Source organism: Rhinatrema bivittatum, chromosome 10 (genome assembly GCF_901001135.1).
Source record: "Rhinatrema bivittatum chromosome 10, aRhiBiv1.1, whole genome shotgun sequence".
Classification (NCBI taxonomy): domain Eukaryota; kingdom Metazoa; phylum Chordata; class Amphibia; order Gymnophiona; family Rhinatrematidae; genus Rhinatrema; species Rhinatrema bivittatum.
Window position 1 is genome coordinate 94,469,643 of NC_042624.1, and position 26,815 is coordinate 94,496,457.

At 44.2% G+C, this 26,815-nt stretch overlaps 1 protein-coding gene across 3 annotated transcripts in view; it reads left to right on the forward strand.

Moving 5' to 3' along the window:
* Nucleotides 1-26,815, forward strand: part of ERICH3 (glutamate rich 3) — a 73,420-nt gene that overhangs the window by 13,065 nt on the left and 33,540 nt on the right. For all 3 annotated transcript variants that reach the window (XM_029617563.1, XM_029617565.1, XM_029617564.1), the window contains exons 4-11: nt 1,434-1,505; nt 5,436-5,564; nt 8,587-8,748; nt 9,939-10,142; nt 15,305-15,485; nt 19,311-19,497; nt 22,217-22,491; nt 25,190-25,426. In XM_029617563.1, coding sequence (XP_029473423.1) covers nt 1,434-1,505; nt 5,436-5,564; nt 8,587-8,748; nt 9,939-10,142; nt 15,305-15,485; nt 19,311-19,497; nt 22,217-22,491; nt 25,190-25,426 — 1,447 coding nt within the window. The remainder of the gene's footprint in view (nt 1-1,433; nt 1,506-5,435; nt 5,565-8,586; nt 8,749-9,938; nt 10,143-15,304; nt 15,486-19,310; nt 19,498-22,216; nt 22,492-25,189; nt 25,427-26,815) is intronic.

Consider the following 26,815-nt stretch of genomic DNA (forward strand, 5'->3'; position numbering starts at 1 on the left):
TTTATAAACAGTGTGGCGGGAAATGCCCAGCTTATAAGATAACCTGTGGTTCTGCTCCGAAAGCACGCACACCTGTTTCAGTAGGCGCGAGGATTTCCAGTGCAAAGAAAGCGCTGACTTTCTCTATTTACCGTATTTTGTACACATGCACGCCTGTATTCTAGATGCGTAAAAAAAATATGTAACGTGTGTAATAATCCCAGTGGATATGCGGAGGCAAGTCTTTTCCTAAAGTATGAGGGTTTGCCGCTTTGAAAATAATTGCGCATGTACTTGGAATCACTCGTTCGTTCGATACCTTCGCCAGTTCACCCAGTCTGACTCCAGTTCTCCCAGCACATCACCCTGGAACCCCACCACTTCACGCAGCTCTCCCATCCAAAAACTGCAGCCAACAGACCAGTCCGATTTCACGGGTGCCGAGCAATTTGCAGGTGTCGAGGTGCACGAATAACTTTGATGATTTATGCTCATATATCTCCTGCGTACTTCTTGACCCCTCCCCCCTCCTCAGAATGCCACTAGGCCATCCCTTTTTTTGCACCGGTAAAATGTGTGCGCGAAATGGAAAATAGCACTCATACGTCTGATATTTATAAAATTAGCATATACACGCGTACTAGTTACTTACGTGCGTATCTGCTATTTTTCCGCCTGGAACCCCTTTTGAAATGTACTCATAAGTGAGAAAAGAACCAAGTCACATAGCCTTGTGCTAGAATTCTACGTGGTAAGCCTTTGGGAAGATTCCTTTGTAGTAAAAGAGCCAATCTGGTAACATTTACCAGCAAAGAGAAGAAGCAGAAAGCAAACCGAGCTGGAGGGCCGAACAGTTTTAAGAATATTGTTATGTTTTAGGGGTAAATTTTCAAAAGGATTTAGGCACGGAAATGGACTTTTAAAAATTGCCCAGATATAGAAACATAGAAATGACGGCAGAAGAAGACCAATTGGCCCATCCAGTCTGCCCAGCAAGCTCCCACACTTATTTTCCCCATACATATCTGTTTCACCGACCACCAAGTTCAGGGCCCTTGCTGGTAACTGTTTGATTCGAATTTCCTGCCACCCCCTGCCGTTGATGCAGAGAGCAATGTTGGAGTTGCATCAAAGGTGAAGCATAAGGCTTAATGGTTAAGGGCAGTAACCGCCGCATCAAGCAAGTTACCCTGACGCTTGTTTACCCAGACTGCACAGCTCGATGCCTTGTTGGATGATGTCTGAATGTAAATCCTCCTATGTTATTTTTACACACACACACACAACTCCTTTAAAAATTCACTTCTAAATATTTTATGCACTCAATTTTCATTGGAAGTAGCAGCGATAAGATTTTCACAGGCGTGCACTGCAGGCAAGAGTGGTGAAACGAGACCGGCCTACGTTAACCAAGGTCTCACTGTGTATTTTTTTTTTTTTCTTTTTAAACTCAGCGTCATCATCAGATTGAAATAAAAAGGAAACTGGAAACCTTTGCTCGGAAGGAACAGGTTCACAGATCTAAGGTACTGTAGCAGTTTTGAACTATTAAAAACGTATTCAGTGCTCTGCGAATTTTCACCTGGATGGCCAGCCCTGGTGCATGGTATCTACAACCTGCTTGTTTCATTCTGCTTTACCTTACAGTCTCTCGGCGTTGGGTTTGCTGAGACATCTTTGGCTTTTGACTTTGTAAGACGGTTGCCACACCTTTACTTACAGTACAGTCTAATATAGATGTTTGGAAAGGGTTTTTTTAAATTATTTTTTTGCTGAAAATCTACTATTTGGAAGATGGTCAGTAATACAAGTTCTAGTCTTTGAAAGTGATATTCCTAGGAGCTGTTGAACTAAGCTGCAGTAAAATCATCCGCTACTGTGTGTTAACATCAGCATTAAAATTGGCTGGTACCTATTGCAAAACATGTATTAGATACCCAGAGATTCATATTCAACTGCTTTTAGCCGAATAATTTGTGATTTATCCAGCTAAATGCCAGCTTTTAAATATGTCTGCCACTTACCTGGCTAGATTATGGCTGGATAACTCATTCTGCATCTGAAATGTAGCCGGATAATATAGGGGTGGAGTTAGGCTAGCCAGATAAGTTCTCTCCCTAAATGCAAAATACAGACTTAGCCATATAACTTGTCTGGCTAACTCTGGTCATGCCATAGGGTAGGCCCAAAATGAACAGATAAACTTGTCCGGCTCGGTTAAAACAGCCAGGAATATTCAAAGGGGAGGCTGCGCCACTGAGCATCTCACCACAATTAGCTGGACACGTTTAACCGGCCAACTTTGCTGGCCTGGCAGAGGCTGAAAATGGGACCCCTACCCCCAGTGTACTAAAGGGGTTTAAACCCGGAGAGGTCCATATTCAGTAGCCGGCTATGTTTGGATGTAGCCATTTAGGTGTTTAAGTTATCTGGCCCTGGGTGGCCACACCTGTACTTAATCTAATACAGATGTTTGGAAAGGTTTTTTTTGTATTTTTGCCGTGCATCCCCCACTCCCTAACCCCCTCCTAAATGTACAAATAACGTTTTGGGGCTTGCAGTTCAGGCCCCCCCTTCTCCTTTTCCTTTTTCTGGCTGCCCCTCCTCCCACCACCTGCAGACCCTCTAAACTGCAATGCTCCCCCCACCTCCCGATACCTTATGGGCTTCTGCCGGCAGCAAGGTCCACAGTTCCTGCACTTCCAGGGCAGCCTCTGACAGAGCAGTGCTGGGAGCGGGGAAGTGTGTGACTCCCTCCCAGGTATCAGGGCTGGGGGGGCGGGGGAGAGCAGTGTACAGGGACTGCGGGCGGCTGGGTCATTGGGCGGGGGCAGCCAGGTTTTTATTTCTGAAAGCGATCAAGGGGAAAGGGGTAGAAATATGCATATTTTATGCATGCAGGTTATAAAACACCGTAGTAGCCACATGCGCGTGCGTATGGGGATGTGCGGAGTTCTTTGTAAATGAACCTCATAGGTTATAAAATACCTGCATCTGCGCGAAAACCGACCGTTATTACTTGCACAGGTTACAATTATTTCCCGCGTAAAATATATGCACGTACTTTTATAAAATAGGTGCACAAAGTCTGCAGATCCCAGCATTGAAAAAAAAGCGCGCGTACTGCCACGTTTGCGCGTGCTTTCGGGGTGGAGACGCATAGACTGCTGCCTCCCAGTTTATAAAATCCAGCCTTTAACTTTGCACGTGCTAACTTCTGCACTTACATACAACACTGAAAATCCCCCTCTCTATGCCTGTAATACAGTCCCTCCGGCCTATGACATTTTAATATATTGAACATTAATGCTTTGCTCGGTATTTCCCTCAGTAGCTCAAATAGTGAACAGCAAATTTATTACACACTTAAAGGTGAATTTTAAGACCTGTGCGTGGGAGTATATGTACGTGTGTTTCCCAGCTCGTGCACATGCATGCGGTGATTTTATACCATACACGCTCTATGTGCACACATGTGCACAAAACTTTACATTGATGCATGCATCTGTGTGCAAAGCCCATCTCGATTGCGTAAGTTGGATACACATGCCGATGTTCCCCCCAGTTTGTTCCCAGTTCACCCCAATAATGGAGAGGACTTCCTAAACCTTCCAATTAACTTGCCTCCCTTTTACCCTATTAGCCCCAAGCCTTAAAACCCCGCTGACTAGCCTAGTTTTTTTTTTTCATGTCTTACACGCTGTACATAGCAGAGGTAAAGTTACGTGGATAGGACCCCGGTGTGCACTGGTGTGTGTGAGTATGTACGCGCTGGTTTCATTCATATTGTCTGGAATGGCCATACCCAGCCCATGCTCACGCCCTTCCCCTTTTCTGAAAAATATTTTTACTCACGTACCAGGAGACACGCATGTACCCGGGCACCTCTTAAAATCCACGCGGCACACGCAATATACGCATGTATCTCCTGGCTTTGGCACGCATAGAGCTTTTAAAATTCACCTATTAAATGAAATTGCCAAGCATGGTACAATGCTTGGCAAGAATTTGATACGTATGAATAGTCATACGTATCAAATTCTTAAAACATTGCACAGAAAAATGGTAAAAATGAATGTATAAAATACACCCTAACAAATATAAAAATAAAGCAATCCTGCAAAATAATTTTTTAAAAACAATATACACCTGTTCCAGTCAATTAAACCCCAACAGCAGGTTTAAAAGCTGTCAGGTAGATTTTAAAAGCGTTGCTCGTGCAAAAAAGCCCCATACAAGTCTGGCGATCTCAACTTTTAGAGATTTCAGTACAGCATCAGGGTTACAGGGTCAAGTGGGTGGCTTACAGGATGAAGAACCAGAGGGTTCTTCAAGATTAATGAACTACCATATATACAAGAGAGAGAGAGCGAGCTCAGGGTGGGTTTGAATCATAAGAACCTTATCCAAACCTTTTTTAAATCCAGTTATACTAACTACACTAACCACATCCTCTGGCAATGAATTCCAGAGCTTAACTATGCGCTGAGTGAAAAAGAATTTTCTTTAATTTGTTTTAAATGAGCTACTTGCTAACATCATTGAGTGCCCCTTGGTCCTTCTACTGTCTGAGAGAGTAAATAACCGATTTTACATTTACCTGTTGAAGTCCTTCATTTCCTCCCCCATGGCGAGGGTGCACGGGTCTGTAGTGCACCAATGTAATACCGCACCCCCCCCCAAGCCCCCCCTGAGTTGAAAGTGCCCCTCTTACAGTGGTAGATAAATATAGTGACATATTGTCTCTCTTAAAGTGCACTCTCTCTCTCCCTCCCCTTACCTTTCCCTCCCCCCTTGTAAGGTCATGGAAAAAACTGGCTTTCCCCTTGTGTGAGCGTACGCGTGGAAAAGCTGCAATACGTGCGGGGCGTTTTCTCACGCCACCTCTTGAGAGTATGCCTGGCAGGGGTATGTTAAATGATGCGCGCACGATATAAAATCGCAGCGTTATTTCCGCTCGCGTGCCAATGGGCGCACACTCGTTCTTTTAAAAATTAGCCAGCATGTTTTTTTACCGTTTTCTTAAACTGATTTATGTTCCTTAAAAATCTAGCCTCCTTTGGAAGGGAATGCCAAACGTTTTGGTAAAAATATGTGAAAATGCTCTTTACTTGGTACAAGCTCTGAATGAAGGACTCTATTAGAGAGAAGCTCCACTCTCAGCGATGCCATCAGCGCGCTTCGCTCGGCCTCTGTGGAGAAACGCAGCTTTTGAGCACAAAGTTAATAGTCCCGATATTTCTTCAGTCTTGGCTCACCTTTGAATGATGATTGTGCTTGGTACTAATTCACTGCCTGCAAACGCTGGTTTTTATTCACAGTGACAGACTGTGCTAATGGAGTCCAAGCCCAAATTTCCTTGGGATGTTTTCAAAAGTGTAGCGCCAAATGGAATTTTTTTTTTTTTTTTGGTTTATTTTGTTCTTGAAATAAAGCAGATGTTTCCCATGATTTAGGTGGATCAGTTGAAGAGAACAGATGAAGAAATATTTCCGCTCTTCTCTCCTTGCCCACCAGCTGGGCCAAGAAGTAGCCACGGGCGCCCGACGTTAGCTGACGACGAGCGATCTGAATCCTCTGAATCGGTAAGTTTTCTGGGACAGAAACAACCTTTCCTCCCCCACTGCAGGAGCAATGCTGTTGAGAAAGAAGGACGCACATGCTCTGTGCAGAAGTGCGGCACCATATCATTTAAATTTGAATCCAAATAAATGAGTTGACGTGAGTGCATCCGTTGAATAAATAAACGGATTGGGCTCTACCCCTAGCTCATTTTGCTTTGTGTCATTGCGCTGAAAGGGCATTGTAGCCATATTGGACCTTCCTTTGAAAAAAGAACTGGGGGTTGTGCGACGACTGAAGTAGCATGTTTTGTTTCGTACACCTTTTACACCTCTGCCAAGCGTCCAGAAGCCACTTGATTACCCCTGAGCCCTTGCCATAATACTCTCTACTTGGATCTTCCTTTCGCTGCTGTTCTTAGCTTCTGCCTGGTCCATCCCTGTAATCATCTTTTCTCTAAACAGACCTGCCATGTCCCTTCAGTATTTATTTCAGCTACTCATATCAAACATGGAGTTCTCCCTGACTTTCTCCTCATTATCTGCTGTTTATCTTGTCAACATGGTGACATGTTTAGCTTGCTTTCAGAAGACCAAGGACCAGGAAAGTGCAGTCAACTGCAAGAGCCTTGCTTACAGCATTAATGTGAATGGAACATTATAGAGTAGTGAAAATAGGTAACTGCAAGAATCTGGTTTTCAAAGCACAGTGCAGGAAGAGAAATGTATGGTATAAATATTGGACAAGATTGGGACTTGGGTACAGTGCCTCAAAGGCAGTGCAATGCACTGCCACGTGGAAGACCCAGATTTGGTTCCTTGGCTCGGCCAAGAGTCGCGATGCCTCAGAGAGAGTGTGCGTAGCTCCCATGAGGCAGGGGATGGGAATATCGGCTGTCGCTCAACAGTGATGCCTACTAGCCAGACGTAGGGTCATGTGAACTGGGAGCCATGGACCATCACTACAGCAGCTGGGCTAGCTGGCAGCTTAGTCAAATTAGGGGGGGGAATTCTTAGGTAGTCACAAGTGAAGGCTTATGGCCTTCCTGGTATATCGGAGGTTCTTTTATGAAAAAGACGGATTATTTTTTTTGCACAGTTTCCTCAGAAAAGTTGAGTAACTGCTGAAAGGTTATGCGTGTCCCTTCCATTAATTAAAAAAATATTGCTTTACTATATTCCAGCTTAGAATGTTCTCAGGCAACCCAATCATGCCCGAGCGAGGATTCAGATTCCTAGAGGAGGCCTAGGAATAGACATGTTTCACTAACGTTAACATCATATGCAACTTCCAGTAAGGCCCCATAGGCCTATAAGGGCTGGATCTAATTCAGCTGGAGTCCCAAAGGAATAAACTGCTAAGCCAGCATGGAAAATATAGGGGGTTTTGCATTGTTGTAGCACCTGAATGAGTCTTATGTTAAAAATAATGAGCGGGGAATTGCGCTGCAGATTCCTGCTGATAATTAGCTGCAGCCGTCACGACGCTAGAATACAGGGGGTGCGTGGCGTTTTACCAGAGCTGCGTGAGCATTCGTGTGGCTGCGTTTTATTTCCCTGCAGCGTGCTTAGAAGTTGCCCGGAGCGACCGTGGATTGTTTGTGTTTCCGCAGGACTTCACAATGGGTTTGTGTACTTTTGCTAGCAAATCCAGTCATTTTACATTTTGTTCCTTCTCTGTTTTACTGTTTGGTTTTGTTATCAAGTGTCAGCTCGTGAGGTTTACATGGGATTCATATTAATCAAATCAGAATTACATAATATTTGTAGTAGGTTTGTTTCCTCCTGAAATCCATCTACAGATTTAATGGCTTTCACGGTGTTGTGCAATGCAAACTATGAAAGGTTTTCTTTTTTTACTGCTCTATTTCCTCATTTGTAACTTTGTCCGTTAGATGAATTATGTGTGGGATTTTCTGGGCCGTTTATTAATTATCGGTATTTTAAAGTTTGAAATGGGCATTGTTTTGACAATGCACAAAAAACCCCCCTACATTTCCTCAGATCTTCGAGCAGCACGGTTTCTAGTTTCCTCTTGCTCCTTTGGGCTTGCAGCTGAATCAGAACCGGGGGGCTGGGATCTGGTGCCAGGAGCCTTCGTTCGCAGCAAGCAGGGGACTTTTCCCCTCCAATTCTATAATCCCCTCCGGAACCCTGCCATCCCGGGCCCTGAATCCAGCCACTAGGTGTCACCATCATGCAATGACTGAGACTCCACCCCCCCCCTGACCCCCCGACCCCCTCAGCATCTCCAGCTGTGGCCAATCCGGTGAGCGGAAGCCCTGAGCCGGCCATCAAACCCAGGTCCTCTGCTTGCCAGTGTGCGATACTGCCCGTGAGCCACTAGGCCAGCCCGAGAAGCGCCGTCTCTAATTTTGCCTTGCCCATGTGCTCATCAGTGCTACAGTAAGTGTAAGGATCCAGTCCTCCCATGTGTGTTGCACAGGAAAATCCCGAATACTGCTCTGCCACTGTAATCTTACCATGAAGATACCTGATTAGTTTAACCGCTCTTTGCGCACTCCTTGCCTGTTTTTTTTTATGGGTGCTGTTTTGTAAAAGAAGATGAATTATTTGCTTTTAAACAGTTTCTTCAGAAAAGTTGAATAACTGCTGAAAGGCTATGCATGTCTCTTTCGTTAGTTAAAAAAAAAAAATTGCTTTCCTTATATCCCTGGTCAGACCGTTCTCACACAACGCAGTTGTGCAAGTTCTAACGCAACGCCATCATGCAAGAGCGAGGGCTCAGATTCCTAAAGGAGTTCTAGTTACAGATGTTTTTCGGCAGCGTTAACATTTGTACGAAACTTCAAATTAACGTACTATTTTGTTTCAAAGAAAAGACAGATTTTTACCTCAAATCCGTGTGTCTGGTAGCTGAATGAAGGGAAACGAGTGTTGCAAATAATCCTTGACAAGCGTTTGCAAATAATGAGAATTGAATTAAAATAATGCAGAAATAAGAGGGCTCCCCGACTTATCTCTTTGTGCATTTAATATTTGTTGTTGTTTTTTTTTTTTTTTTGCTTTCATTTAAATTGCACAGTCTTCCTCTTCTCGGCCAAACACTGCGCCCGGAACCCTGCAACGCCCAGTTCGCCTGCAGCCGCTCCAGCGCACTGCCGTGGTAGGAACTCTGCCGAAGAGCTCTCCAGGCATCCACCAGAAGAGCGCCACTCTCGAACCAGACCATCGCTTTCCATGTGGGGTTAGAAATCTTTTTGTACCAGAAATACCGTTGTTAGAATCCCACTTGAAGGACAGGATCTCCCCTCGAGGCTGGATGGCAGATTGTAACATGGCTACGCACGGATACAATACTGCTCCTTCAGGAAATCTGCAGCTGCTATTGAGTTACTGATAAAGCACTGTGGGTCAGTCGTAAGGAAGATTTAAAATTGGAGAAGCTCGTTAGTAAGCACTCGCAAGGCCGGTTTGCATTTTTGGGAAATGCTTTCTGTGTTGCTTATAATTTGCTGAAAATCAGATCATGCGGTTTAGAAGGGATGTAGCCCAACCGGAGGCAGACTTGGGATGCTGCGGAGGGAATATTTCCAGGGCTTGTTAATGAGATGTAAATGAGGGGCACATTACTGGGGACGGTAATGCAAAAATAGAACTTACACCTTCCTGATTGCAGTTAAGCTTTTTATGTTAATGTATCTGCAGTGCATTTTAACGCCTGCACTTTTTCACCATGCTTGGGGGTAATGAGCTATTTTGCATGCATTTGCATCTCATTGTACTGAAACTGGGTGCAAAGACCGCGGGTAGAAGGTTCTCACGGTCTTTGCAGCTGTGTGGGTAGTAGGAAAATCTCCCCCCCCCCCCCATTTAATGGATCCCAGTGCTCTCCTGGATTGGGGACTGCCACTTGGCTTTAAACGCCCTTCCCTAGTTTGTTAGCCACCGCTGTTCTTAAGTCATTTTCCAGTGGATTAGCAGCTGGCACAGACCCATTCAGTTTCCACTTTGCAAAGCCATCCTTGTGGCCTAAATGCATCAGCCATGTGTTTGGTCTGCACTCAAGTCTCATCTGCGTGACATCTGCTCTTTCCAGCAGGATCTGCACTGTTTTTGTACGAATGTTGTCTCCTGAAGGAACCTGTCCTGACTTGGTCAAAGAGCCTGCATTTTAAACTGAATATTAGGCAGAAATATAAATATATATTATTATTATTATTATTATTATTATTAAGTACTGAGAGAATGCTGATAAAACAATGAAGTTACACAATTGCTTTTACAAGTGGGGTCCAGATGTGAGGGTTCTTCCATTCTGTGTCCAGAAGAATATGCCTCTAACATCTGGTCGAGTGTGTGTGTGTGTGTGTGTGTGTGTGTGAGATGCAGCAAATTTTGAGACATCCCTAACAAATGCGCCAAATATGATCATAGGTGAATAAAGATATTCTGAAGCTCATGAGTACAATGGACCATTCTACAGGACCGTCCCCGTATCAGCTCCCGATTATTAACAATTATGTGGCCCCCGTTCCACCTCCACCCAAAAGAAGTGCTAAAAACCCCAGGCATGCGACAAGAGGAAGAAGGATTCGTCCCACCACCGCACCCAATGAGTTAGATCAGCTTTCATCAAAGGTGCGTAAACTCGCAAAGCAGAATTTAAAAGTATTTGGGAGTTTCTTAGAAACCAAAGAAACCAGGCAAACAATCATTCGGTTCAGCTCTGCAGGCTCAAAGTTTTGGAGTTTATTGAGGGATTAGCTCTCTTATTCTGGGAATTTTTTTGCTGACTGCAGCCCGTGGGTGGTGTTTTTGTTTTTGTTTTTTTTGCTGAAGGACGCTGTCGTTGATTTTCTGAATCTTGCCCTGCATTACATGAAATCGATTTTTTTTAGGCTATTGAGCTGATGTTTATGGATGGCAAGAGGCAGAAGTCGGATTACAGACCCAAGGCCACAGAGGCGGTAGCAGCTCATCCGCTAGCTCAGTGTACGCTTTCATTGTAATCTAGGCAAAGCAGGAAATCGGTCCTCTGTTTCTTCATCCCCCTCCCCCGCAGAGTGGGAACTGTGGGAACAGAAGTTACTAGAGCTGAGGTCACAGGGCACAGGGTAAAGTTCAGGTGGGGAATTGCAGAATGAGATCCCTGTGATTGCTCTCTCTCCCCTGGCCCTGTTCCTTTGTGCCACTGAGGGGAGGGCAGTTTCCGTCCCCGGGGAATTTACCCCAGGTAACTGTGCAGTTGCCCGGGCAGATTCCATTGAAACTGACATTGCAGAGTGCGTTCTGGTGGAAGTGCCTGTGTTGCTTCCTGTGCTCTGCCCTCTTTGTCTTGGGCATATCTGAGCTGTCTTTTTGTACATTGAGGGCCAAGGCAGGACAGACCTTGAGCTAATGAAGTTGCTTATTATGGGGTACGTTGTCATTCCCCTCTCAAACTTTGTGGAAACCATCGTAGCTAGTTGCTGGCTTCCATTCTTTGTTTGACGGCAGCCATTCGTTTGGTTAACATTCTCTCCCCTCCGTTTTATAACTCTGCGTGTTATCCTTGCGGTCTTTAAAAAAATAAAATAAAATAAAATCCTTTAGACTTTCTCCACCATCAACTTTATCACAGACACAAGATTGTATTTATTTATTTTTTTGGACGGGGGGAGGGGAGGAAACCTAAGCACCCAAACTGAATAGTGATGTTTCTATACCAAAAATAGGTTTGAATTTGATACTAATTATTTTGATTGTGAGATTACATCAGTGAATGTGGCATGCTAACTTCTGCACGGTTTGGGGTATGTATGTGTGCATCTGTAGCTGTGTATATATATCTGTATCTATCTGTGTATATAATGTGCGTGTATATAACTTCTGCACGGTTTGGGGATATATGTGTGCATCTGTAGCTGTGTATATATATCTATATATCTGTATCTATCTGTGTATATAATGTGTTTGTATATAACTTCTGCACGGTTTGGGGTATATATGTGTGGCTGTATGTATGTGTGCATCTGTATATATATCTATATATCTGTATCTATCTGTGTATATAATGTGTGTGTATATAACTTCTGCACAGTTTGGGGTATATATGTGTGGCTGTATGTATGTGTGCATCTGTATCTGTGTATATAATGTGTGTGTGTATAACTTCTGCACGGTTTGGGGTATATATGTGTGGGTGTATGTATGTGTGCATCTGTAGCTGTGTATATATCTATATCTATCTGTGTATATAATGTGTGTGTATATAACTTCTGCACGGTTTGGGATATATATGTGTGGGTGTATGTATGTGTGCATCTGTATCTGTGTATATAATGTGTGTGTGTATAACTTCTGCACGGTTTGGGATATATATGTGTGGGTGTATGTATGTTAGGGATGTGAATCGTTTTTCAACGATTAAAATTATCGTCCGATAATGTTTATATCGTCTTAAATCGTTATAGAACACGATACAATAGAAATTCTAACGATTTATCGTTAAAAATCGTTAAATCGTGTTAGTGCGCACTAACTCGAGTTAGTGCGCACTAACTCGATTTAGTGCGCACTAACTGAAAATGATACAAATAAACACTTTCCAGGTCACTGAAGGTCAGTTAGGAATGAATATGTGTTCCTATTGGCTGGCTGCCCTCTTATCTATTGATGTTACCAAGGTTACCACTGAGGTGATGGTTGGGGGGATGGGAAATGGAACTGGAAACTAACGAACACCAACAGAAAATGAAACAAAGTGTTCACACTTCCCAGGTCAGTAAAGGTCACTTAGGAATGAATATGTATGTATGTATTCCTATTGGCTGGCTGTGCTCTTATCTATTGATGTTACCAATATGGTTGGGGGGATGTGAAATGGAAACAGTTGGAAGCTTGACAAAAAAAGTAATGTAATGATCAGCACTCACGTGACTAGAACTTATTTGTTTATTATTTTTGTTAGCAGGCACCTGAAATGCTAGTGCATGTTGAATTTGCCAATCACTGTGCATTTTAGAAAGGTGGTCCTGGCTGGAACTGTACACAGTTCAAATATATGTAATTGATTGTTGGTAAGTGTATTTTTTAAGTAGCCACACTGGCACCAGTATGTTTACTTTTCCTCCTACTTAACTCACTAGCTCAGCTTTGTAAGAAGGGCTTCTCTGCTTGTGTGTTGTTTTTGTTTGGTGTGAGGAGAGCAGAAACATCAGATCTTTATTCAATCTACTACAGTCATCTCTTACAGTGCCCTATCCCTATTAATACCAGGAGTGTTGTGATCTTCCTGCACACAGTGCCCTAACCCTGATACCAGTCTGAGACAGCTCCCTCCCTGCATTACTAGTGAGAGGCTGGCTTCACAGACAGGGGGGAGCTGCCTGACCCTCACTCCTGACTTCCCCCATGTCCCAGCTAGTGAATGGTGTGTGGGTGAGGGGGGGGGGGGGGAGGATGGTGAAGTCTGAGACAGCTCCCTCCCTGCATTACTAGTGAGAGGCTGGCTTCACAGACAGGGGGGAGCTGCCTGACCCTCACTCCTGACTTCCCCCATGTCCCAGCTAGTGAATGGTGTGTGGGTGAGGGGAGGGGGGGGGGAGGATGGTGAAGTCTGAGACAGCTCCCTCCCTGCATTACTAGTGAGAGGCTGGCTTCACAGACAGGGGGGAGCTGCCTGACCCTCACTCCTGACTTCCCCCATGTCCCAGCTAGTGAATGGTGTGTGGGTGAGGGGGGGGGGGTGGATGGTGAAGTCTGAGACAGCTCCCTCCCTGCATTACTAGTGAGAGGCTGGCTTCACAGACAGGGAGGGAGCTGCCTGACCCTCACTCCTGACTTCCCCCATGTCCCAGCTAGTGAATGGTGTGTGGGTGAGGGGGGGGGGGTGGATGGTGAAGTCTGAGACAGCTCCCTCCCTGCATTACTAGTGAGAGGCTGGCTTCACAGACAGGGGGGAGCTGCCTGACCCTCACTCCTGACTTCCCCCATGTCCCAGCTAGTGAATGGTGTGTGGGTGAGGGGGGGGGGGAGGATGGTGAAGTCTGAGACAGCTCCCTCCCTGCATTACTAGTGAGAGGCTGGCTTCACAGACAGGGGGGGGCTGCCTGACCCTCACTCCTGACTTCCCCCATGTCCCAGCTAGTGAATGGTGTGTGGGTGAGGGGGGGGGGGGAGGATGGTGAAGTCTGAGACAGCTCCCTCCCTGCATTACTAGTGAGAGGCTGGCTTCGCAGACAGGGGGGAGCTGCCTGACCCTCACTCCTGACTTCCCCCATGTCCCAGCTAGTGAATGGTGTGTGGGTGAGGGGGGGGGGGGGGGGAGGATGGTGAAGTCTGAGACAGCTCCCTCCCTGCATTACTAGTGAGAGGCTGGCTTCTCAGACAGGGGGGAGCTGCCTGACCCTCACTCCTGACTTCCCCCATGTCCCAGCTAGTGAATGGTGTGTGGGTGAGGGGGAGGGGGAGGATGGTGAAGTCTGAGACAGCTCCCTCCCTGCATTACTAGTGAGAGGCTGGCTTCACAGACAGGGGGGAGCTGCCTGTCCCTCACTCCTGACTTCCCCCATGTCCCAGCTAGTGAATGGTGTGTGGGTGAGGGGGGGGGGGGTGGATGGTGAAGTCTGAGACAGCTCCCTCCCTGCATTACTAGTGAGAGGCTGGCTTCACAGACAGGGGGGAGCTGCCTGACCCTCACTCCTGACTTCCCCCGTGTCCCAGCTAGTGAATGGTGTGTGGGTAAGGGGGGGGGGGGAGGATGGTGAAGTCTGAGACAGCTCCCTCCCTGCATTACTAGTGAGAGGCTGGCTTCACAGACAGGGGGGAGCTGCCTGACCCTCACTCCTCCGGGGTATTGTGATCTTCCTGCACACAGTGCCCTATCCCTGATACCAGGGGTGTTGTGATCTTCCTGCATGCAGTGCCCTATCCCTATTAATACCAGGAGTGTTGTGATCTTCCTGCATGCAGTGCCCTATCCCTATTAATACCAGGAGTGTTGTGATCTTCCTGCATGCAGTGCCCTATCCCTGATATCGGGATGTGTGCAAGAAGATCACAACACCCCCGGTATCAGGAATAGGGCACTGTGTGCAGGAAGATCACAACACCCCCAGTATCAGGAATAGGGCACTGTGTGCAGGAAGATCACAACACCCCTGGTATTAGGGATAGGGCACTGTGTGCAGGAAGATCACAACACTCCTGGTATTAATAGGGATAGGGCACTGTGTGCAGGAAGATCACAATACCCCTGGTATCAGGGTTAGGGCACAAGTTCTAGTCACATTGACTGATCACATTACTTGTTTTGTCAAGCTACCAACTGTTTCCATTTCCCATCCCCCATATACTGTCAGTAGGAAACTTGGTAACATGAATAAATAAGAGGGCAGCCAATAGGAATACATATTCATTCCTAAACTGACCTTAACTGACCTGAAAAGTGTCAAATTGTATCATTTTCAGTTAGTGCGCACTAATCGGAAAAAACGATTTTTAACGATTTTTTAACTAAAAAATCGTGCCTAAGACGATTTTCTTGCCCTGCCACACGATTTCTATCGTTAAGACGATATGGAAAACGATTCACATCCCTAATGTATGTGTGCATCTGTAGCTGTGTATATATCTATCTGTGTATATAATGTGTGTGTGTGTATAACTTCTGCACGGTTTGGGGTATATATTTGTGGGTGTACGTATGTGTGCATCTGTAGCTGTGTGTATATCATATCTATCTGTGTATATAATGTGTGTGAGTGCATATAGATGGAGAGACCATGTAGTCTAATACATTATTTTTACTCTTCTCATAGGACTTGGGTAAATTTCATAAAATCTCAGTACACAGCAACGTGGCCATTACAATGGTCTATCTAGGAAAAAGTGTGCACTTGTCTCACGATGATACTGACTACAGAGATGAGATCAAAGCTCTTCAGCAGCACTGCGGTGGAGAGAATTTGTGCGTCTATAAGGGCAAACTACTAGAAGGAGGTAAGGAGTTTATGGCAATGTGGGGGTGGGGAGATCTCTCGCGTGAGGATATATCGGACCATAGAAACACCCTATGGGCAAAGGAAGGATAATCCATCTTAGTTGTGCACCATGCAAGGTTTCCTATGTGGGATCTGTTTTTTTTTTTTTTTTTCTAACTGCATCTAATTTACCTGTATCATTTAACCCTTTGTATGCCTACTTTTTAAAATAGTTTTCAGCAAGAATGTAAGCTACAGCTAAGCTCTTTTAGGCAAGGAGCATTAGTTACTTGCTGCTTAATTCTACAAGGCAGATCAGTTTTTACTTTCTTTTTTCCCCTAAGATCTTGCTACCCACTGTGCTCATCAGACCACGGCTGCAGTTCACTATCTTTTTTTTTTTTTATTATAGCCAAAAATCAAATTAACTTGCTTCCCTTCCCTACTCCCGTGCTTTGAGACTGCTGGTTCCATGTTTTCACCCCCTCCCCCCCCAAAAAAAGCTCTTCCTGACCAAGCTCCTTACTGTTTTTGTGTTGTCATTTGGTTTTGGAAGTGGAAAAGAAAAGAATGAGAGAGGCGTGAAGTATTTATGTATTTATTTAAAATCATTTATAGCTCGCTTATAGCGAACCAGTCGTGCTGAGCAGGTTGGGATACACAACACATAAAAATCGTACCAAAACAATTGAGACCCCACCCCTTAAAGGTTTTGAATGGAATCGAATCCTCCGTAATCGTCAACTTATGAACATTCGTTCCTGTTGAAGAGCACCTTTTTAACAAAGCATCAGTCCCATAGATACAGAATGTGGAAAAAAAGCCTTAATCAGGCCCTAATTTATATATTTTGGTTTTTAATGGTGCCCTATCCGAGGCCTCTCACATTAAAGTGTAAATACAAAGGAATGTAGTTTCAAAGGAGTTACAGGCATAAAAGTGGTATATATTGTAGCAAATTTCAAAAGCCCATTTATGCGCACAAAATCTTTTGAAAATTCAGTCCTATAGAGTGAATTTCAAAGGAGTTACGTGTGTAAAAGTATCAGTTTTCAAAAGCCCATTTATGCATGCAAACTCCATTTACCTCCAAAATGTTTTAAAGCCATACAGAGTTCGGTGAACCATTGAATCAAGAAGAGAGCAAACAACATAGGAATTAGGCATTAGGATAAACAAGCTAGATGTGAGTTTTCTATCTGGGGTGAAAAAAAAGTTGAGGAAACCTGCTGAACAGAATGTAGATACTACAAGGCAAGAGGTTACCTTCTTTGTTGGAAGATTTCAATAACTGAATGCAGTGGTCAAACTCAGAGAGGGGCAAAGCATGTGGAGGCAGAGCAGGTTCAGTAAATTATGTTTTGCAGCCGATGCTAAAGAGAGGAGCAGAAGCTAAAAATAGAGTGAGGAGAGAATGGGGTGAAGGGTGCCCTTGAGACTTAGTGTCAGATATAGAAAGGGGATGTGCTGTCAAAAAGCTGAGGAATGTGAGCAGAAGCAGGGAAATACCTGCATTCAGTTTTAGCATGCATTATTGAGAAGCGTGAATGTATCCAGAGAGACTGGATGAAAGCTGGGCAGAAACGGGGGGGAAGGATGGATGAACCAAAGAGATCAGAGTGTCATTGGCAAAAGAATGGTGAAGGCACCTGGGGAATGAATACATACAGGGAAAAGTGTCCCGTACAACTCTCACAGAGAGTGAAAACCAAGTTGACTAGGAATTGTTGAGCGGAATCCTAAGAGTGTTTGGAAAGATATACAGCATGAACCAAGCCGTAAAATCCAAAAGTTGACAAGTCACTTAAGAGAACTGGATGGTCCATGGTGTCAGTGGCAGCTGAAAGATCCAAGGGAAAGAGAATAGCAGACGAGCAGGGAGCAGCAGCTGTGTGAGGGCGCTTGAATGAGTGAAGGAGAATCAGATTCCATTGCGTGATCTGGCATAGATTCAGATTGGAAAGAGTTAGTAGCATTAATAGAATAATACAAGTTCAGAGTCTGGTGATACGATGCTGTTGCAGGTTCACTCAGGCCCCTTTCCAGGGGAGGTTTCCTACTCTGAAACTCAAACAGGGTTGGTATTCCCCCGCCTACCCCCAAGCACATTCCTTCTTGATGAGACCCGCTGACCTGAACACAAAATCCAAACCAGTATCCCCGACAGGATCTGTTAGCCCAAAGCACACACACATACTCACTCATGTTTATAGTCTGCACACTGTAGATTCCAGAATAGAAGTGTTTCATTATACACCCAGAAGAAAGCAATGCAGCAAAGGTATTACACACATAAAGAGCAAAGGCAATAGTTACAATAATAAAGCAATGCCACAAGAGCCCTGAAGAGCAGCTCTGTTGCTTTTAGATGATCAGAATTGCAAAATCTCTCCCTCAGTCAGACCCCCCCCTTTCCATCTGCGCTTCTGAAAGTATAGTTTTCTCAAAACAACTGGCCTTTTCTTGTGATTCTGCACATCTGCTCTTTACCTCTTCCCTTCACAGTCGCATGATATATATCAGTGTGAGAGCCCTGAGTCCACTAAGGCCTAGCTTCTGATTACATCGTTAGCCAGAGTAGTCAGACTTAGAATAAGCAGTTCCATTACAGATGCACATTTTGAGCATTGTTGAGAGAAAAGAAAGTAGTTAAATAGGCTGATAGAGGTTGGACTGGCTACATGTAACTAAAAGAAGCGATAAACAATAGCAGAATGTAGAAAAGAATAGAATAAAGGAACTAAAAACTTGGTATTTTAAGAGGAAGAAGACGACAAGGTCCAACGTAAATTTGGTGACCTTTTGGTGTGAAAGGAGAGAAGAAAGTCAGTTGGGCCAAATGAAGCAGACAGCATAGGAGCAAAACAGAATGGCATATGGTAGACTTTTCCTGGAGAAAAGAGTTAAAGGTAGAGTGAGGGGAGAAATCTGAAGTGTGCTATAATTGTGGTGTTGAGCAGCGTGGAGGTTTAGATACCAAAATATGCTAGGGATGCCAACACAGTTTGTCACCTCTGACTTTATAAGTGTTAAGAAAAAAACCTGTGATTTAACAAGGCGAGAATTATGAGAAACCACAACTTTCTCGTAAAGTGGTACTCCTAGCTAGATCGCTCAAGATGTACTAACTTGACTGCTTTTTTTTTGGCTCTGGTGTTTCTTCTTTTGATCTTTTTCCTAGGTCTCCTGTCCGTATGTGTGGTATTTATATAGAATCTTTTATTTATTTATTTATTTTTGGGGTGGGAGGTGCCAGGGTGCTAAAAGGTGTGCATCTTTTATTTCTTCATCCCGGTACCTGATTTTCAAACTTCTTTTGAGGACTCCCGTTTAGTACATGTGCTGTATTAATCTCTTTCCATGAGCCGTCCTCAGCATCCAGACTTACATTTGTGCTGGTGGACCTGGCCGGGTATGTGAAGCTTTCAAAGACTCTGACCACTGCTGTGTCCTCAGGAGTGAAATAAATTTTAAAAATGAACAAGGATGCCCAGTAAACCCTGGGGAGTTTATTACAGGGCATTTCACTGCTGTTCAGCACCATGTTTCAACAGCTCCTGCAGCAGACAGATGGCCATATCAAAATTAATAGTGCTTTTCACATTTTTGAAGCAGATTAAAAAAAAAAAAAAGGGAACGGACAAGTGAATTGTCGAAAACAATTTTGCTAGCAGTGTAGCGTAATATGGCAGAGGACACTGTGCGATATTAACCATGTGAGTGCCAGCTGACGCCTGTCACTGCTGTTGATCTTCTTCGCGCACCATGAATATTCATGAACACCTCTTGCCATGCACTCGGTGAACTCCATCTTCTCTTCTTTTTTTTTTTTTTTTTATTGCAGAGACTTTTCAGTTCACCTCCAGGCGCCATCGGGGGTTTCCCTTCAGTCTCACCCTGTACCTGAACGGGCTGCAGGTGGACAGAGTCAGCTCGTGCTGCGAGTACAGGCATCGCAGAGGCGCCAGGCTGGGAGGCAAACATGGGCACTTCGGCTTGGTCAGCGTGGAAGGTGCTTCTCCTTGCTACAGGTACGGCAAGAGGGGCGAAGGCGGCGAGCGTTTAAATCGGTCCGCCGTTTCCGTATTTACCGGAGCTTGAGCTGTGCCATCCTTTTTAAGGGGGAGGCAGCTTTTGAAGGGTCCCTAGTGGGGCGTGCTTTATATTCATGGGCTTTGCTCCCGTTCTCAAAACCAAAGCGCCGGGTCGTTCACCCCTGCTGTTGCCACTTGTAGGTTTTTTTTTTTATCGAACGATCTGCGTGAGGATTTGACGATCGCCATCGACAGGCAGACCTTTTTACCTTCCCGACCTAAACGCGCCGCAGATTAGCCATGTCGCGGGAGGGCAGTGTCCGTAAGCTCGCGTTTAAGGTCGCCCTGGCGGTGCCCTGTGATAGAAATGAATTGGCAGCGTGAAGATGCCCGTCTGTAAATCCAGTGCCGCGCGTGGATTCATGGGCGGAGGTTTGTATTGCTACCGTCTGGTGTTCTGCATAATTTTAAAATGATCTGCCACGTACGCAGTGGTGCACGGCCTTCCAACGGTAATTGCATTCATTCACTTGGGTTCTCAGTCAGCAACGATGAAATCCTAATTGCATGACGTTTAGGTCTCCTTTTTTTTTTTTTTTTTTTTCTTTCATGTACTGAGACAGTTTTTCCTTCTGTGTTCCTTTAAAACTTGGCGTCTTAAAGTGGGATTTTCAACTATTCAATGGCCATGTTCAAATTCAGACAGGGTTTTGTAAATTATTTGCAGATTTCTTTTCTCTGATGCCTATTCTTCAGCATGTCTTTGAAGTGGGTATCTGGAATAAAGTTGTGGTGATTAGCGTGCCTTATTTACAAGCGAATCGGGAGTAATTAAAATGCTAAATAGCTATAATTACTGTACTTTTTAATTACTCTGGAATTACTTGTAAATAAGGCACTTGTTAAAAACTGTGAGAGTAAATAATTAATACTAAGTGCTGGAAAAGGTATGCTAGGAAAGTAACGATCCCAGTATTATTATAAGGGAATTAATTGTATTTTGGGGTTCCTGAATACGGGGAGGGCAATTTCTGAAGCCGCTTCGCTTTTTACCTGTGGAAATGGATTGTTTGAAAATCTCGTCCCACCTCTGCTCCTTTGTTGCAGGAAAAAGTACCCGCACTGCTTTCTGAGGCATTGTTACCCGCGACAAAAAAGGGGCGAGGTGGGGTCGGAGGGGGAGATAAAGTAGGGCAAAAGTACGCAGTCCCTGCTGTGTGCTGCCAGCCGGATTTTCAAAGCAAAACTCTGCGCAGGGAGAAGAGGGTTTCTCTTTCAAAATGAGCTTGCTGCCATTGTATCCACAGATCTGCAACCGCTCCTGAAGGCCCATTTTCAAAGCCATTTACACGGGCAACGTTCGGCCAGCCAATTTACCCAGATAAATCGTTATTCACCCGGGTAAATGTCGGGCTACTACAGAGCGCACGTGTGGGGGAGCGAGGGGATGAGGGATTTGGGGAGAGGGCAGGTTAGGAAAACAAGGAGTGTTGTCTTGGTTTTCAGATTTACTTATGATATTTTCCAGCCATTTTCTCTCTACCCAAATTTCAGGTGCAAAGTAGGCAATTCTGCAAGAGAAACTTCCTGCATGGTTCCCCTTTTAAAAATTAGCTACAAAGTCCCACAAACTTTGCAGCTATGTGGTCTTTCTGAAATTGCCCTCTCAATTTAGCTAATAAAGAAGCAGACGTGTGTTCAGGTGACATTTCAAAGACGTTCTCGCCAAAGGACCAGCTTTTGCATTTTAGCAAACATGATGTTCCATTCATTAAATTGTGCCTTTTTCCTGTCCTTCCAGCAGAATAACAAGTTGAAATAAATAAAAAAAAGTGATAATATTCTTGCACTTCCTCTCATACCCTCTCCCTTTTGGCTCACCCTCTCAGCTTCCACCTTTCTTCCATCATCCTTCTGTCTACCACCACTGTCTTTTCCTCCCACCTCTACCCCTTCCCTAGCCTCCTCTCTGGGCAGGAGCGTAATACGCCTTAAAAGTGACTGCGGATTCTGCTGTGCTACTCTGTTTGTACGGTTTCAGCCATGCACTGCCACATACACAGTGACAGAATAAGAACTTCATGCCACAGATTTAAGGTGAACTGTTTAGGAGAGCAGAATTGGTGCTCTTAAAAGGGTGCATCTCTCGTGCCTGCTGGTGCACAAAATGCCAGCACAGACTACCAGTGCATCTCACCACACTGCACGCTCTGCCTGTCAGTACATGGGCAATAGTGCATGGTTGGATTTTACATTTATTCATAAAACTTCCTTAGCCTTTTGAAAATATCCAGATACCCATACAGCTGTTTTTATCCTACATTTATGGTCACGGAACATGAAATTAGTGCATTCTCCTTTGCAATAAATATTACTGTGAAAAGTAGTTTTAAAAGCTAAGGTACAGGTTATGCATACATCAGATGTTAAGAACATAAGAATTTGCCATACTGAGTCAGTGCAAGGGTCCATCAAGCCCAGTATCCTGTTTCCAACAGTGGCCAATCCAGGCCACAAGTACCTGGCAGGATCCCAAACACTAAATAGATCCCATGCTGCTATCGGGCAGTGGTAAGTAGTGGCTATTTCTTAAGCCGACTTGGTTAATAACAGTTTATCGATGTTGCAATAGTTTTTTTTTTCTTTCTTTCAATTTGTTTTCTAGTTTTTTTTGGAAAATGCTTTGTCCATTCAGCATTTCATATGTTTTTATCAGGTGCATAATTGCAATGGGTCTTGATAAAAAACCCACCCCTCCACCCAAAAAACAGAAAGATGATGAGGACAGACAAGTGGAGTGTCCGATGGATGACGAACCTGGTGAAAAGGAAGGCACGAGCCGAGAAGGGTCTGTTTCAGCAGCCTCCTCCTCCTCCTCCTCATCGTACGGAGAAGACAGGGAGATGACAGAGGAGAAAAGCGAGGGGGATGGAGAAGTAATGAAAGACAAAATGGAGGAAGAGCAAGATAATGAGGAAAACCCTAAAGATGGTATTTGAGAAGCAGGATATTTACACGTCCTTATGTCTTTTTGAAAACTTGTGTTTTTGGTTGCGCAGATTTGACGAGCAAGAAAGGGAATGACTGTTGCTTGGCCACTATCTTTTCTTTTTTTTTTTTTCCTTCTTATCTGGCTAACTTCAGGTCTGCAACTTTTTCCAACCAGAGTTAGCGAGATGACATTATCTGGCTAGTCCTGATGCTCGAGGCTAGCTGGATAAACGCGAGCCACACCCCTTTAATGCCTCCGCCGCCTCCTTATCCAGTTAAAATGTAACTGCCTGGCGGGGTTGAATATTCAGACCTTGGGGTTTTTTCCCCATTTATCTTCAAACGTTAGCAGGACACACCCTTTTGGAACAGTGACCCCTCAATGCTCTTACAGAGGGCCATTTTATATCTCCTCCATAGAGGTGCAATGTACACACAGCCTTTCCCCGAGGATTTTCAAAGCAAGTTTTATGTGCGCACGTTCGCTTTGAAAATCCTTCCTTAATTGGCAGGGAGCACGCGGAATTGTCCACGCACACAATTGTACCTGCTCTGAGCAATGGTAACTGAACACGCATACTTTGGAAAATACTGAAAGTGTGCACATAAGCCTGGGCTCCGCCCCATAGAACTCCTGCTCCCAGTGCACATAAAAGAACTCATGAAACGGGGTTACGGGGGAGGTACTTTTATGCCCACTAGTCCCTAAATTAATTTTAAAAGCATCAGTTGCCTAAATAAAATCGGACCCATAAAGGTCTCTTCTCTATCTAACTTGTTTTCGTTTATTTTAAACTAATTACCGGTAAATTAATTATGTTGGTATTTTGAGGCAAACCACTTGGGTTCTTCAGATGGAAGCACTTTGAGTTAATAAATGAAATGAGGTTTTCCTATAGCCTCATTTAATCTTTCCCTATCTGATATATATAGTTTGATTTTAAACACAGAAATGAGATGACAGAAAGACCATTACGGCTTATCTAGTCTGCCCATCCACACCAACTATTCAACTTTACAATCCCTACCACTTCCTGAGAGATCCCTTGTGCTCATCCCATGCTTTCCTGAATTCAGATGTTCTAGAGTCTCCTTTCCTTTGAATGAGGCTCACCTCCTGTACATGGAAACCTTGCCTATTCTGCCTTTCCTCTAGGGTATAAGTGTTTAGATCCTTTAAGTCTATCTTCATATGCTTTTAGTACGAAGATCACTGACCATTTGAGTAGTCTCCCGCTGGACCGACTCCATCCTGTTTGTATCCTTTTGAAAGTGCGGTATCCAGAATTATACACAGTATTCCAAGTGAGGTCTCACCAGGGAGCTTTACAGGGGCACTATTGTCTTTGAGGTCCATATTCAAAAGCATTAGCCAACTAACTCAGAAGTTAGTCAGCTAAATGAATATTTGGACATATATCCGGATAAATTCTAAACTCCTAGTAAGTTTAGATGCCTAGAATTTAGGAAGCTAAGTTAGGGGCATTCCGAGGGCATAACTTAGAGGAATTGACTTAGCTGGCTAAGTTTGGTTGGACCAGAGAGCTGTCCTAAAGTTAAGTGGCTATAGTTAGCCAGCTAACTTTCAGAGAACCAGCTGTATTCATAGTGTGGTTTCACTATTAAATATACCTCCAAAGTTCGCCATATAAGTTTATCCGGCTAACTTTGCTAGCTGGACAGTGTCTGAATATGGATCTCATTTTTTTCTGACCATTCCTCTCGCTATGCTCCCAAGCATCTTTCTGGCTTTTGCTGTCACATTATATACCTGTTTTTTGTCACCTTAAGTTCATCAGATACAATCACCTGTGGATCCCACTCTTTCTTTGTGCTTAGAAGAATTTCACCTCCAATTCTGTATCTCTCCCTTGGGTTTTGCATTCTAAATGCATGAATCTGCATTTTTAGCATTAAATCTTAGGTACCAGACCCTAGACCATTCCTCGAGCTTTGCTAGATCCCTTCACCTTTCTAGCTGTCTACCCTGTTGCAGAATTTGGTATCATTGGAAAAGACAAACCTTTCCCGACCATCCTTCCGCGATATTGCGCACAAAAATATTGAAAAGAGCCGGTCCGCACCTCTAATAACGCCACTCTCCTCAGAGTGGACTCCTTTTATCACTGCTGTTTGTTGCCTCCGACTGAATCAGTTTCCCAGTCACTTTAGGGCCAATTCTCAGTTTATTTATAAGTTGCCTGTGTGGAACCGTGCCAAAATCTTTATTGAAATCCAAGTACACTAAATCTAGCATTCTCCCCTGATCAAACTCTGGTCACCCAATTAAAGAAATTGATCAGATTCATCTGAGAAGACCTTGCCCTTGTCTTTCGTTCTTTAAAGCTTAATGTAAAAGTTATTGTATATCTATATATTTTTAACATACTATTCTTTTAAAAGTTGTTGTATATGTTTGCTTTGGACTACGTTTAAACAATTTACCCAGCCAGTTTTCAGGTGTATGGAAGCATTTTTTATTCCCCTGGAAAAGCCTAAATTCATTTTTATATTGGAATAAGACAGGAGCCAACTCCTAAAAAGTAAAATGCACTTCTAGCTTTGTTCTTTGCAAACTGGGTACAAACTAAACCATGCTGTAGAAAAGGGGGTAAGAAACTGATTACACATGAAACAAGATACAATGGTTTAAAATCCATTTTATTGTAGAGTTTTTTTTCTCTTTCTTTTTTTTAAGAATATGATGAAGATTTTGAAGTATACGAAGAGAAGCCGGATGACAATGAAAGAGGACAGGCTGATGATCAAAAGAATGGAAATTCAAAGTCAACCTCAGATGATGAAAAAGATGATTTAGACCATGAAAAGGAAAGTAAAAACTTGTCACAGAGACAGCATGAGACATCTGATGTCAGTGAGAAAGACGAAGATGACAGATACTCTGACAGTGAATCTGAGCGGGAGGATAGACAAGGTTCATTATTTTCTTTCTCTGTTTTTTATAGAAGCAAAATTCATTAATCATAATTTACTGTATAGCGGCTCAAAAAAAAGCAAAGTTTTATAATAAAGATATTCTCTGAGGACAATCGGGATGTCAGTCCTCACATACAGGTGACATCAGATGGAGCTCGGCACGGAAATTTGATTTCAAAGTTTCTGGAAACTTTGAGCATACCCTGCTAGGATTGTGCAGCATACTGTACTACCACATATCCATACGGGGGTCCCTTCACTCTCATCTTTTTTTCCTTATGCTTTAATTTTTTCTGTCCTGTTCTTAGGAAAATTTGCTTTCCAGGAGCTCCATGGTCTTCTTACATCTCTTTTAACCTTCTTTAGGTAGATATGCGAGCATTTTTCAAATTTTCTTATTTTTTTTGTCAGCTGCGTGATGCACAGAACCAGTGCATTGAGGCGGGATTAGTCGGGGTCTTTCTTGTCATGGAGTAGTTTGATTTCCTTTGTTAATTTTTCATCCAGTGCCCCAGAAGGTAAAGAAAGCCAGTGACTTTAACATGTGCCCCATGTGTGACAGATTCATGTCCATCACGGATCCTAATAATAGATGTGTCCTTTTCCTGGGGGCTGACCATGACCATTGCACAACTATGACCCTCACCCTCCCAAGAGGGTGTCATTCCCATTTTGAGTTCATGGAGAAGCACTTTGGAACTTGTCAGTCCAGCCCATTGGTGGAGGCATCAACATCGAGGGACCCAGGAGCTGCACTTACCGCTGGCAATGTATCGACTTCAGGAGGACATTGATCCCTTTCATTTTTGAGCACCAGATGGGACCAGGAGGACAGACTGTCATCTGACGTCTCCCAGCCAAAGAGAGCAAAGGGTGCAGCTTCTTTGGTTCCAGCATTGAAGCCCAAGAAGCATAGGCAGAGGTCTCCATCAATGCGTGATGCTGGGAGCAGGGACGTTCTGGTGGCAGCCTTGAATCCCCCACAGTGTTACCATAGAGAGGAGAGCTTATCCTTCATATAGTCTTGGAAATCTTGGGCAATGTCTGAGGGTCAGTTGTCGGCCACTGACACACTTCTGGTATCCTAGCAAGATATGGCCTCTCCTCCTGCCGCCGAGGCCCTGGATTGTAAATGCAGAGCATTTGTGCACTGGCGTTGGCATCCCTGGAGATGGATGTCCAGCTCTTACTGGAATTCTTGCTAGCACCTGGCAGAAGGGCCCCCAATACCGGTTTCAGGATAGGAACTGACATTGGGTACTACCACACCAATGATAATCTACATTCTTTTAAGGGAAGAAGCTTTTCAGAGGTTCAGGAGTTCATTGGAGTCTAGGCCCCAATAGACAAGTGCTGCCCTCTCTGAGGCCTTGTCTGCTGCCATGCC